Source organism: Petaurus breviceps, unplaced genomic scaffold (assembly GCF_028583685.1).
Source record: "Petaurus breviceps papuanus isolate PSGF00001 unplaced genomic scaffold, PetGlider_PUasm1.0 214, whole genome shotgun sequence".
Classification (NCBI taxonomy): Eukaryota; Metazoa; Chordata; class Mammalia; order Diprotodontia; family Petauridae; genus Petaurus; species Petaurus breviceps.
Window position 1 is genome coordinate 7,128,776 of NW_027185863.1, and position 12,617 is coordinate 7,141,392.

The 12,617-nt window shown below is 38.1% G+C and overlaps 1 protein-coding gene across 16 annotated transcripts in view; it reads left to right on the forward strand.

The window, feature by feature from the left end:
* Positions 1-2,470: 2,470 nt before the first annotated feature.
* The window catches only part of CCDC138 (coiled-coil domain containing 138), a 90,942-nt gene continuing 80,795 nt past the window's right edge, over positions 2,471-12,617 (forward strand). The window contains exons 1-4 of one of the 16 annotated variants that reach the window (XM_069094024.1): positions 2,893-3,108; positions 4,626-4,683; positions 5,984-6,113; positions 11,179-11,306. In XM_069094024.1, coding sequence (XP_068950125.1) covers positions 3,016-3,108; positions 4,626-4,683; positions 5,984-6,113; positions 11,179-11,306 — 409 coding nt within the window. In that variant the 5' untranslated portion in view covers positions 2,893-3,015. Of the gene's footprint in view, positions 3,109-4,625; positions 4,684-5,983; positions 6,114-7,420; positions 7,539-11,178; positions 11,307-12,617 lie in introns of those variants that run through there. The other 15 variants (XM_069094018.1, XM_069094016.1, XM_069094017.1 and 12 more) reach the window with 15 other exon arrangements.

Genomic DNA, 12,617 nt, shown 5'->3' on the forward strand with positions numbered 1-12,617 from the left:
GTGGTTCCCATGATATTTGTATGTTAGCTCCTAATATAATTTAAAATATATGTTGTAGTGCAGTAGGAAGAAAAATCTGGATTTGGAGTCAGAAGACCTGAGTTTTAACCCCCATTCTGCTATTTACCTGCATTTTCTGGGCCTCAGTTTTTGTCTTTTTTTTTTGGGAGGGCAGTTGGGGTTAAATAACTGTCCAAGGTCACACAGCTAGTTTTTGTGTTGTGTCTGAGTCCGGATTTGAACTCAGGTCTTCCAGACTCCCAGGCCGGTGCCCTATTTCAGGGCACCACCTAGTCGCCCTGGGGCCTCAGTTCCTTTTTTCGGTAAAACGAGGAAGTTGGACTTGATACCCTCTTCTAGCCCTAAATCTATGATTTTTTTAATCCAGAGTCCTCAAGCCAATAGAAACCTGGGCTTTTACATGGTCTGTTTTATATAAGAGATATGTGAGATTGAAATAATAAATAGTCCAAGCTTAGGAAAAAAACCCATCAGAACATACCCTTTGATTGTCTTAGAACCTGGGATGAGAAGTAATAAAAGTAATATCAAATAGCATTGTTGAAGTGGGGACTTTGGTTGTCGAATAAAGTAGTGACCACAGCCATCTTGAACAAGGATTTACATTTAGAATAGTCGACTATACATATATATATGTATATATATGTATGAATATTATATATATATATTGTAGACTCCCAGTTAGGCAGAACAGACTTGAGAAGTGGCAGAAAGTTTTTATAAGTGAAATTCAGCATAGTAAATAGCTTTATAGAGTAGATACAGCCTTAACTGAGTTGTGGCTTGCCATTAAAATGCATTAATTGGAATCTCAAAGAAAGTGGCCTACACTAACATGGGAATTTTTAGAAAGAAATATAAGGTATGGTAGTGTGGTAGACTGGGAAGAAGGCTAGAAGTCAAGAAACCTAGATTTTAGTCACAGATCCTGTGACTAGGGAATTAAAATTTTGTTAATTGCATATTATGTGCAGGGTAATGTCATAGATCTCAATGATAGAGAGATGAAAAATGAAATAATCTGTATTCTTGAGAAGCTTTCATTCTTTTGAGGGGACTACAACAGGTGTACAGGTAAGTATAGTAAGAGGTAGGGTGTGATGGGATTACAAGTATAGATTCAAAGTGTTGTAAGGTAATTTGGAGTAAAAACTTCCTTGTATACCTTGTATTGCTTATGGAAGGATGAATGGGCCTTGAAGGAAGAGAAAGTTTCAACAGGCATTGAGAATGACCTGTTGAAATGCAAGGAGACAGTACAGTTTAAGATAGTATAATAATAGAATTAAACAATTATAATATTAATCATTAATTTTCATTAATTTACAATATAAAATGTGTCATTACAATATTATGCAATTGTTATAATAAAAGGGAACAGATGTTTAGTCCATTTTTGGTTGGAATGGCAGATGCTGTGGAGAGTAGGCTGATATAAGACAGGAAAATTAGGTTGGAGCCAAAAATTGAAGGCCTTAAATTCTGGATTTAGAAATTGCCTAAAGGCAACAAGGAACTCCTAAAGATAGGAATGACCTGTTTTTATAAGCAAAAATCTGGAGTACAGCTTGGAGGGGGGGGGTACAGAGGTGACAAGTTAGGAGTTTATGGAGAGAAGGAAATGGCAAACCACTCCAGTATCTTTGCCAAGAAAACCCCACATAGGGTCACAAAGTTAGATAAGACTGAAAAAAAGATGAAACTGAAAAGAGACGAGATAATGAGGGTTTGAACTCATGATAATGTGAGTGGAAAGAAGGTAGGGCTTGTAGTTTAATTTTGTGAAAGTTGACTGAGGAGAAAGGAGAGTCAAAGACTAAATGAATAGCCCAAGGTTTTAAAATGTGCAATTAAGAGGAAGGAGGCATTGATAAAAATGTGTTTTAGAAGGTGCAAATTAGATGTCTTAGACTGAGGAAGCTGCAAACAGTAGGCCTGGGATTAAAGGGGGAAAAACCTTTGAACTCGCTTCATTTCATTCCTGCAGTCAGGGCTTCTTTGTCCCACTTTCCCTTCTCCCCACCCTCCAAAAATCATAAACTTTCTGAACAACTTCCAGGAACCTTAAGCCCTCTCTTGGACTCCAGGCTCAAGTGCATGCAAATTGTTTTCATTCCTTCCCTATTGTTCTTTTCAACCTTAAAAAGGAATATAAAATCCGCCTAAATGCATACACAACTCGTAGAGATGGAATCGGCCGAACTGACGTAGCCGATGGCCAAGATGTAATTACAGTTTAATCACCCTTTGTCACACAGTGAATAGGACCAGGGCCCCGGAGTCCAGAGGACCCGAGTTCAAATGTGGCCTGGGACACGACAGGCTGTGTGATCTTGGGCAAGTCACTTAACCCCAGTTGCCTTGCCTTCCCCCCTCCAAAAAAAAGTGAGGTAGCGATACAAAATCAGTCTAAATTTTTTTAAAAGTAAGTACAATTACACAAGTTCAAAGTAATATTTTTGTTCATATCTGTTATTTGTTACTGATATATTCTATGTTTACATTATTTATGTATCGATATCTTCTCGTTTTTATTGCGAAGACTCGCCTTATCTGGTAATTCAATCTTGAAAGATGACTGCCCTTATTTCTTTACCTCGTGATCATTAAGTCCTTTATACGTATTAGCCGCCACCTTGCCGAGGGTCTGGTTTTTGTGCTTTTCTTTCCTGGCGACACGAGGCCAAGCCTCATTCCTGGCCTCGAAACCTTAAAGGCTTGTCGGCTGAATGCCTGATATTAATACCCGATTTCATGGCCCCGGCACCCCAAATGTGGGCACGAGGCGCCTCAGGCTCTGAGGCTCTACATCCCTGCGGCGTCTGCCGAGCTCGGCCACGCCCCCCGCCCGCTGGGAAGGACGGCGGGACCCGAAGCGCTTGCGTCAATGACGTACTTCCGGTGTCGCGAAGTCCCGCCCCCCTCGGCTCCAGGTTGGAACGCGGTTTCCCCGGGAGACCACCGTGAGCCAGGCCCAGGAAGTCGAGACGCGCCATGGAGCCGAAAATAGTCAAGCCTCCGGGTCAGGACGCGGCCTTGGAGCGCCTCAAGAACCGTTACGGAATCGGTAGCACTTTCCCATATGAGGTAAACCCTCCCCCTGTCAGAGGGCAAGGCGACTATCTCTTCTCCCTTTTGAATCCCGCTGGGCTTCCAGGGTCCCGCTCGGCTCTCTCGTCCCCTTCCCCCTCCATTCCCCGCCAGGGAAAGTCATCGTGTCGTCCCCGGGTCCTGCAGGCCGGGACCCCGCTTCCCCTGCCTCAGGTAACCTTCCAGCGCCCGGCCCGCGCGCCTCGGGGGAGGGGGTCGGGAGTCAGGGGCAGTGAGGGAGTAACCCGAGCTGGCGCTCGTGGGAGCTCTGGACGCGCGGCGTGAAGCTCCCACGGTGTGCCGGGCCCTGGGGGTTACTGTTAGCCGCGCACACTCGGGTTGAGCTCGGGGTCGGGAGAAGAGTTCCGCGGCAGTTCACGGAGGGGCGGGGGCTTGTTTTACCGGCGCGGGATGAGGGAGGGGGAATTTGAGAGGAGCCACCCCGCGGCTACCTGCCAAGTGTCCCGAATCAGCATTCCAGCTTGGGTCTTCTCGCTTCCTAAGTCAGCTGCCTGCCTGGAGCCCGACTCCCAGCGAGCCACCTTACTTTGCGTTTCTTTTTAAAATTGTGGCTTTTTTCGATTGTCAAGATTTTCCTCACATCTTGCCCCGATAGAAAAAACCTCTTGTACTAACTGACATAGGTGGCACTCAAGCACAGCCGATCTCTACCGCGGTTATGTCCCCAAATAGGTTTCCCTGATAGGATCCTTGCTGGCAGGGTGACGGAGTGCGCCTTCCTTAGCCTGGGAGCTGAGGGGCACTCCGAGCAAGGCCTTGTGTCTCCTCGACTGTAAAGTATGCCAGCGCACTAGTGAGGATAAGGGCTGGCACTGAAACTCAGGATGCGTGCCTTTCAGGGCGGCGGTGCCTTCACTACACATAGCTGCTTCCCTTGGGGGCAAGAGCTGCGCGGAAGGACGACTCGCACTGCAGATCTCTTAATCCCCAGCCTCAGTTTTCACATCTTTTAAAAAGTGCAAAGGGTAAAGCACAAGAAGCATTTATCAACCATCTCCAGGGCTCCTAGCACTGTGCTATTACGGAGAATACAAAAAGTTGAGATAAAGCAGGCCTTCGGGGAGTCTACAATCTAATAAATTGTGTTTTATACACAATATTATATGTATAAGTGGTTAAACATAAAGTGCTGAATCCTGGGGAGGAAAGCTTTTAATGACTTGATAGATCAGTGTACAAAGAGTTATGGACCTTATTAGGGACATCTGTAGGAACATTTATCTGTTCTGTCTACCTTACTGAGTGATTATAAGGATCATATAAGATCAGTATGGCCCCAAATTCAAGTGGTCTCATCTTCCTTGTGGTTAATTGTCCTAAAAATTTTTCGCTGCCTAATAGAATTTTTCAAAAAATGTATTTGTATTAAAACTGAGGTGTTATAAAAATCTTGTAAAAGTTGGTTTTATATTTTAACTTAAAATGAAAACGTGAGTATTTTTAAGATAAGCTTTTAAGTATTAAATATAAGTTAAATGTGTTATTTCTTTTAGTTTGTTGGTTTGGATAATCAGGTCAGATGTAAAAGCAGAAGATCTCTTACCTACACAGGTAGGAAGATTAAGTTTATTGTATGTTTTAATGTTCATAATGAAACAGTTTGACAGGACAGCACTAGAAAATTAGCATACTATGCCTGTAGAAAGTTTTGTTCATGGTAGTATAAATAACAAATAATGTATTTTTTCAATTATTTTAGTAAACTAATAGCTGCTTTATAAGTGTCCTACAAACCTATAAGTCAAATATATGAGTCAGTCTGATTCTGTCATTTTTAAATACATTTGTTCCTACCTTTCCCTCCCTACCCATTAAAGCTTCTTTATGTTGGGTTAAGAAACAAAACACTAAGGGAGTATATTTGGTGGCATATACACATTCTCATGTTAGTAAGATCCCAGTTATTGAAACGAAGAAATAATGCATTAACTAAATGTTATTGTAGTATACTTTTAAAAATACATAATTGAACTGTAGGGAGTAGTTTATGTAGCAGATCTAGCTCTGGTTCCATGTTGACATTTAATTTGATTTATATCTTGGTAAAAGTCACCATAAACATGTATCAGCTACTTATTTATGAATCTCTAGTTATTATATTAGTGTAGCTTTGGTACTTAAATGTCACCCCCCCCCCAAAAAAAAAGGAAAAAGAAGATCATATAAAAATTCCTTTTTAGAATTTTATCCATTATTTCCTAAATTTAGACATTGACTATTCCAGTCATTAACTTTATTGGGTTCAGTACTTTTATGATAACTTTTTTTCAATTCACCAGTTAACGTATATCAAACAATACTTTTATATTTACTTTTATAGGTAATAATTACGATTATCGATTTTAGAATTAAAATTAGTTAATCTTAAGAGAATACTTCCTGAAATATTTGATATGTGAATAGATATTCAGGATCTTAAATTAAAATTGTATTTGTTTGACACTTCCAATCTTATCAAATTAGAGCAAAAAGCATTTCTCATTAAATTTCTGAGAAAAGAGGACTTGTACTTTTTTTGAATCTTAATTTTATATAAAATATTTATACTTTGCTTTTCTATATAACCTTGCCCTTTGTTTTGTTGACTTCAAATGAACATGGCCTAAGATTTTATTCATTGAATATTTATTGAGAACTTACTACATGTATTATAATATAAGAAATGACTGTGTACTGGGGAGGATATTTTAAAAAATCAGATATTGCTTTATGGGTTTTATAGTTTAGTTATGGAGACGAGATGTTACATACTCAACATAGTTAATTTATTCTTAAATAGCTCTATGATAAGTGTTCTATGAAAAGTCAGTATCTCAATCTGTACTTCTTATGTTTTTTTATTTGCTGATAGATGTGTTGGATAACTCTTCATCAGATCCAGTTATGTCTCTGCCCACTGACTCAGCAGCATCATTTTCTCAAAATACAGGAATAAATTCTACAAAACCCCTTTGTGACTTGTTTAAGAAGAATGTGAATTGGTATGATATCCCTGTATCCCTACTACTGCTGGCTCTTGAAAACTAGATTTAAAATTTGCTTTTTTTTTTTTTTTTACCTGAGAGATTTAAACCTAGTAACTTGAATGTTGTTAGCTTCAGTTATCTTTTCTGATTGAAGAGATAGGTAGATAAGGCATTTATTAAGCACACAAGTGCATAGCAGGTGTTATAACAACTACTGAAAATATAAATAAAAGCCAGCACTGCAGGGCCTGTCCTCAAGGAGTTTGCCTTCTAATAGGAGAAACAAGTACATAAAGGGAAGCTGGAAGGGAAAATTACTGGCACTTGGTGGCCTGCAAGTGAAGTGGAGGCTTGTTCCAGGAAAAAAAGTAAAAGTTAAGCTATTAGAGGCCAGGGTATTTCCATGTAGACTGTGAGCTTCTTGGGAGTAGGTTTTTTGTTTGTTTGGTTTTTTTTCCCTCCTATCCCCAGTATTTACATAGTGATGGGCACATTAATAGGTATTTAATAAATGCTGGTTGACTAAGCCCAAGGATCTAGTTGGGGAGGGGTTGGGGGTAATGACTGGAGTCCATGTGGTATGGTTTGGAGCTGGTGCATAGGAAGGAAGATAGAGACCTGGTTGAAAGGAACCTCTTTATTTTTACTCAGAAACAGCCAAGATTGGAACATAAACATATTAGATTTAAAGTTAAATTAATGTATCTGGCTATCCTATTGATCATTCTAAAGTATATGAATAACATTTTTATATGTGTTCTTTCAATTTGAATAATCCAAGATTAAAATTGAGATGTGTGTTTTAATTTGAATCCATGTTTCTTGAGGCACTGAGATGTTTTTAAATTAGCATGATAAATAATAATAGCATTTTTATGGTAGTTTTAGAGTTTGTAAAGTGTTGAGTCCCCATTGTGGATAGTGTGGTATAAGACACAAAAGAAGGGCATAAATTGTTCTGTCCTTTGAGGAACTTAAGTCTTTTTAAAAATTAAAAAAAAATTTTTTTTGAGCTTGTAGTTTACTTAAAGAAATAACACACATAAAAAGCCATTACAGAACATTCTAGGACAGCGTATTAAGCTATGCTGAATTAAACATGAGAAATGGCCAAAATATATGGTAGAGATAATAAGTGTCTCTATGTATGACAGTGGAGGGAAGTTTAGAAATAAAGTAAAACTAAAGCTGTATAAGAGAAGCAGTTTGTTACCATAGATTGAAATTGCTGAGAAGGTGCTGATCTGCTTTGATGGAAGGGGTTTCCTTGCCTGGGAATTGCAGTTGGCTATCACAATGTTTCCATTGGTCACAGGTCCAAGGCTTATCCCTGTCTTAAAGTAGTATATATACGTAGAGTGTAGAAGAGCAATTTTCCAGGGCGTTCAAGCAGGAATTCCTACATCTTTGTTAAAGTTATCTGCAGTTTTCAAATGAAAGGTACATATTTGTCTTTAATTATTTAAATTCTCCCAGAAACACTGCCACCTTTTTCTTTTGGAGCGTTAGAACACAGACAGAAAGAAGAGAATTGGGGGCGGCCAGGTGGTGCAGCGAGTAAGAGCACTGGCCCCAGAGTCGGGATGACCTGGGATCGAATCCGGGCTCAGATGCTTAGCACCACACCCAGAAATAACTGGCCGTGTAACCTTGAGCAAGTTACTCAACCCCAGTTTCTTTTAAAAAAAAGAGAATTGACACGAAGTTCATTATCTTTATTTATTTGGGATTTACCCTAGAATTTCCTTACATAAAATGAAAGGCACCTTTGTCAGTATTCTCTTTTTCTAGGGAATAATTTGGGGATGTTTTATGATTTTAGCTTTATTCACAACATGTAATGAGTGCAACTTATGTGAAGAGTACTTTGTGCTAGAGAAGATACATTTAGGTAAGGATCAGTCTGCCTCCATGGAGCTAACAGTCTAAGAAAAGAGTAAGATCCAAATGGGGCAGTTAGGTGGTGCAGTGAATAGAGCACCTGGTCCTGGACTCAGGAGACCTGGGTTCAAATCTGGCCTCAAGACGCTTGACACTTAACTAGCTGTGTGATCTTGGGCAAGTCACCTAACCCCAATTGCCTTTCCTTACCCCCTCCACACACACAAAAAAAGAGTAAGACAAAAACATGGATAACAGTAATATATAATTTTCAATCAGTATTTACCAAGCCCATACTATGTGTACAGTACCAGAGATACAAATGTAAAGACTTGGAGCTTGCCTTCTATTGGGGGAAACAAGTATATCTGATAAGTGTATTCAAAGTAATAAAAAATAATAAATACCAAGTACTTGGGGAGAGGGAATTAGAGGGGAGCAGGGTCAGGAAAGGTTTCATGTAAAAGGTATTGCTGGAACTCTGTTATAAAGAAAGAGGGAATTTGGGGGCAGAGGTAAGGAGGTAGTGCATTCTACGTGTGGGGGATACATGTGCAGGGGCATTGAGATGGGAGATAGAGTAAAGTGTCTTTTTTGAAGAATGGAGAGGAAGCTAGCCAGATTGTCAAGTTTAGAAGGGGAATAATACGTAATGAGGTTGGAAAGATAGATTGGGGATAGGTTATGAAGGACTTTAAAGGATAAACAGAGGAGATTATAAATTTGCTCTTAAAGGGTACTAATGGAGCCTTAGGAGTTGCTTGAATTGAGGAGTGACATGGGTCTGATAATGTACTTAAGGAAAATCACTTTGGTAGCAGTGTGGAACAGTGGTGTCAATCACAAATAGAAATGGGGGCCACTAAACCATCCTTAAAAGATCACTGTAGGCTGCATTTTGACTTAGAAAACCACATATTAACATCTGTATTGTATTTTTACTTATTTTTTTACATATTTCCCAATTATATCTTTTTTTTTTCTTTTTTTTGCCTTTTGGAGGGTAATTAGGGTTAAGTAACTTACCCAAGGTTACATGGCAGTTTTTTTGTGTTGGTGTTAAGTGTCTTAAGGCCAGAACTGAACTCAGGTCCTCCTGACTCCAGGGCTGGTGCTCTATTCACTGTGCCACCTAGCCGTCCCCCAATTATATCTTTTTTTTTTATTTTTAAAATTTTTTGAAAATTAATTTGTTTGTTTACTTTTAGTTTACAGCATTCAATTCCACAATTCCTTGAGCTTCACATTTTGTTCCCCTTTTTCCCCTCCCCACCATGGTGGCATATAGTCAAATATAGGATCTGTAAATACTTTCACATTATACATCAGTCAGGTTATAGAGATCGATTGTATCAGATGGAATGAAAAATGGTAAAGAGGACATAAAACCAAACAAGAAAAGGAAAAAGATCAGGTATTTTGCTTCCATCTGGATGTAAACTCAGTTCTTTCTAGTTCTTTTTCTGGATGCACACATTTCTCTCCATCATGAGTCTTTTGGGATTGTCTTATATCACTGCATTGCTGAGAAGAGTCCAGTCTATCAAAGTTGGTCATCACACATACGTTGTGTCTGCAGTTGTGTACAAATTTCTCCTGGTTCTACTCTTCTCACTCAGTATCTGTTAGTATAAGCCTCTTCAGGTAAATATGAAGACTGTCTGCTCCTCGTTTGTTATAGCACGATAGTATTCCACAACATGCATATACCACAGCTTATTCAGCCATTCCCCAATTGATGGGCACCCCCTTAATTTCCAATTCTTTGCTACCACAAAAAGAACTGCTATAAACATTTTTGTATGTATGGGTCTTCCTCCCACTTCTATGATCTCTTTGGGATATAACCCTAGGAGTGGTATTGCTGGGTCAATTAGCCCTTTGGGCATAATTCCAGATTGCTCTCCAGAAAGGCTGGATCAGTTCGCAACTCCACCAGCAATGCATTAGTGTTCCAATTTGCTCACATCCTCTCCAGCATTTGTCATTTTCCTGTTTTGTCATCTTAACCAATCTGGCTGGTGAGATGTGGTACCTCAGAGTTGTTTTGATTTGCATTTCTCTAATCAATAGTGAATTAGAGCATTTCTTCATGTGCTTGTAGATATCTTTAATTTCTTTTTCTGAAAATTGCCTGTTCATATCCTTTGACCATTTATCAATCGGGGAACCCCCAATTATATCTTAATCTGCATCAGGCAGCATCTGGAGTTTTGTGGGTTGCTGCATGTTTCATATCTGATGTGGAAGATTGATTGGAGAGGAGAGAAACCAAATGTAGGACCAATTAGGAAGCCAGTGAGAAGTGACGAGGACATGAATTAAGGTGGTGGATGTATGTGTAGGAAGAAGAGCTTGGATGTGAGAGTTGATTAAGAAGTAGGAATAATAAAATTGGGCAAGTAATTGACTATGTGGAGTAAGGAAGAGTGATTCTCTATACTACTTTTTTTTACACACATTTATGTTACCTGTTATTTGTCTTTATTCGTTCATATATATTATACACAAATGGGAACTATATATATATTATATATATACATACACATGTACACACACACACACATCCTCTGAACCTGTGATTTCATCAGTGTAGAAAACTCAAGTAACAAAATTCTCTTTTTCAATGCAAATGAACAACTTCTATAATTTATAATCTTAAAGAGTTGGGGCACTGGGAAGTCAAGGGATTTGCCCAGTGTCACAGTCAGTATGGGTCAGAAATAAGACTTAAACCAACCATATCATTCTGATTGCTACAGTTATCCCTCTGTTACTACAGTCTTTTATTATGCCTTGCCGCTTCTTAACTTTATTACATATACTGTAGAATTTTCAACCTTTAATATAGTTCTGTTAGAATTTACAAATTTTGTTTCTAAATAAGTTTGAATGCATGTAAAAAAATATAGTTCAGTTAACTACATGTAATAAATAGTCACTTGTCTTTGACAAATGCCATTAAAATTTTTCTTTACAATTCTGTAATACTAATTAATGACCCTGGCCAAATCAGTTTCCTCATTCTTAAAGGGCTAATAATAGTTGTTATTCTTATTTTATTGCTTTGTTGTAAAGAAAGTGCATTTTAAACTTTAAGGCTTTATGTACATATGAACTGTTACTGCATTTCAATTTTAATAGTATAAATATTTTATAGGATTTTTTGAGATTGCTATGTGTAATTTTTTCTTTAAAGTCTAGATGATGACCTGGATTATTTTTGTGATTTGAGTCCACTGGAGGTGGAAGAAGAGTTAGTTGAAGATGATCATAGTATCAATATTGCACAGACAATCGAACCATTCACAAAACAAACACCTCCAGGTAAATAAAAGTTCTATTTCATAATAGTCACTTAATTTTAACTTAGCCAGGAATGAAGAATGAAACTTATTTCTGGAATTGTAAAGATGGATACTGAATTGCCAATATATTTTAAAATGTACCTTTTATAAACTGTATTGATATATTTTAACTTCGGCTGTATTTTTGAAGATATCCTCCTCCTGTCCTCCTTTCACTATCGATTAAGCTGCCCCTTGTAACAAACAAATAAGCAGAAAAAAGCCAGCAAAACTAATCAACACATCAAGTGGATGCAGAAGCAAATATTTCTCTGCAAAGAAGGGAGAGGTGCCTTTTTATCATCTCAGCCAAGTCAAGCGTGCTTATAGAATGACAGATCATTCAGTTTTGGTTTTTATGTTCTCCAGGTACATTTACTCCCTGTGTGACCTTGGGAAGGTCACCTAACCTTTTTGGATTTTAGTTTTTTTGATAGTACAAGAAGAGGATTAGATTAGATGACCTTTGAAATCCCTTCCAGCTCTAAAGCTTTTTCTAATTTAAAAAAGTTGATATATTTTGTTTTTATATCATTTACATTTCCCATTATATCTTCCTCTCCTTCCTGAGCATCTTTCATCCCTTAGAACAAAGAATAAAAAGGGGGAATGAGGGGGACAGTTTAACAAAACTAACAAAGGTGACAACCAAGGCTGCCTTCTGTAGTGGTCCACACATAGTTTCTCCTTTCTGTAAAAAAAAAAAGTGTAGAATACATTTTTCTCATATCTTAGGAATCATGCTTTGTCATTATAATTTTATATAATATGCTACTATCAAAGACTGAGAGCCAAAAGGGATCTTATAAGTTTAGTTTAACACCTCTGTTTCTGAGGTAAAAAAAATGAAACCCAGAAAGTTTTAAGTGACTTGTCCAGGGTTACACAGTGGATAACTGTGTTTAGTTCAAATTCAGACTCAAGGCTTCAGGTTAAAGCTTTGACAATCAGTAGTGGGATCAGACCTATGACAGGTGGAAATAGGGAAACCTAGTCTCAAGAACAAATAAACAAAAAACATCTGGTTTATTTTTCTCCTAATTTTTTTATAGTATGACCATTAATATTCAGGTCACATATTTTGATTTTGATCTTATTGTGACATATGGGTTAAAATGTTAATCTAAACTCATTTTCTGCCAAACTATGTTACAGTTTTTCTGTTTATTTTTGTCAAATAGAGAGTTCTTCCTCAAATCATTTGTGTTACCAGGTTTATTGAACCCACAGTTACTTGAGTTAATTGTTTCAGGTTTTTCTTCATCTGGTATGTTCCACTGATCCACTTTTC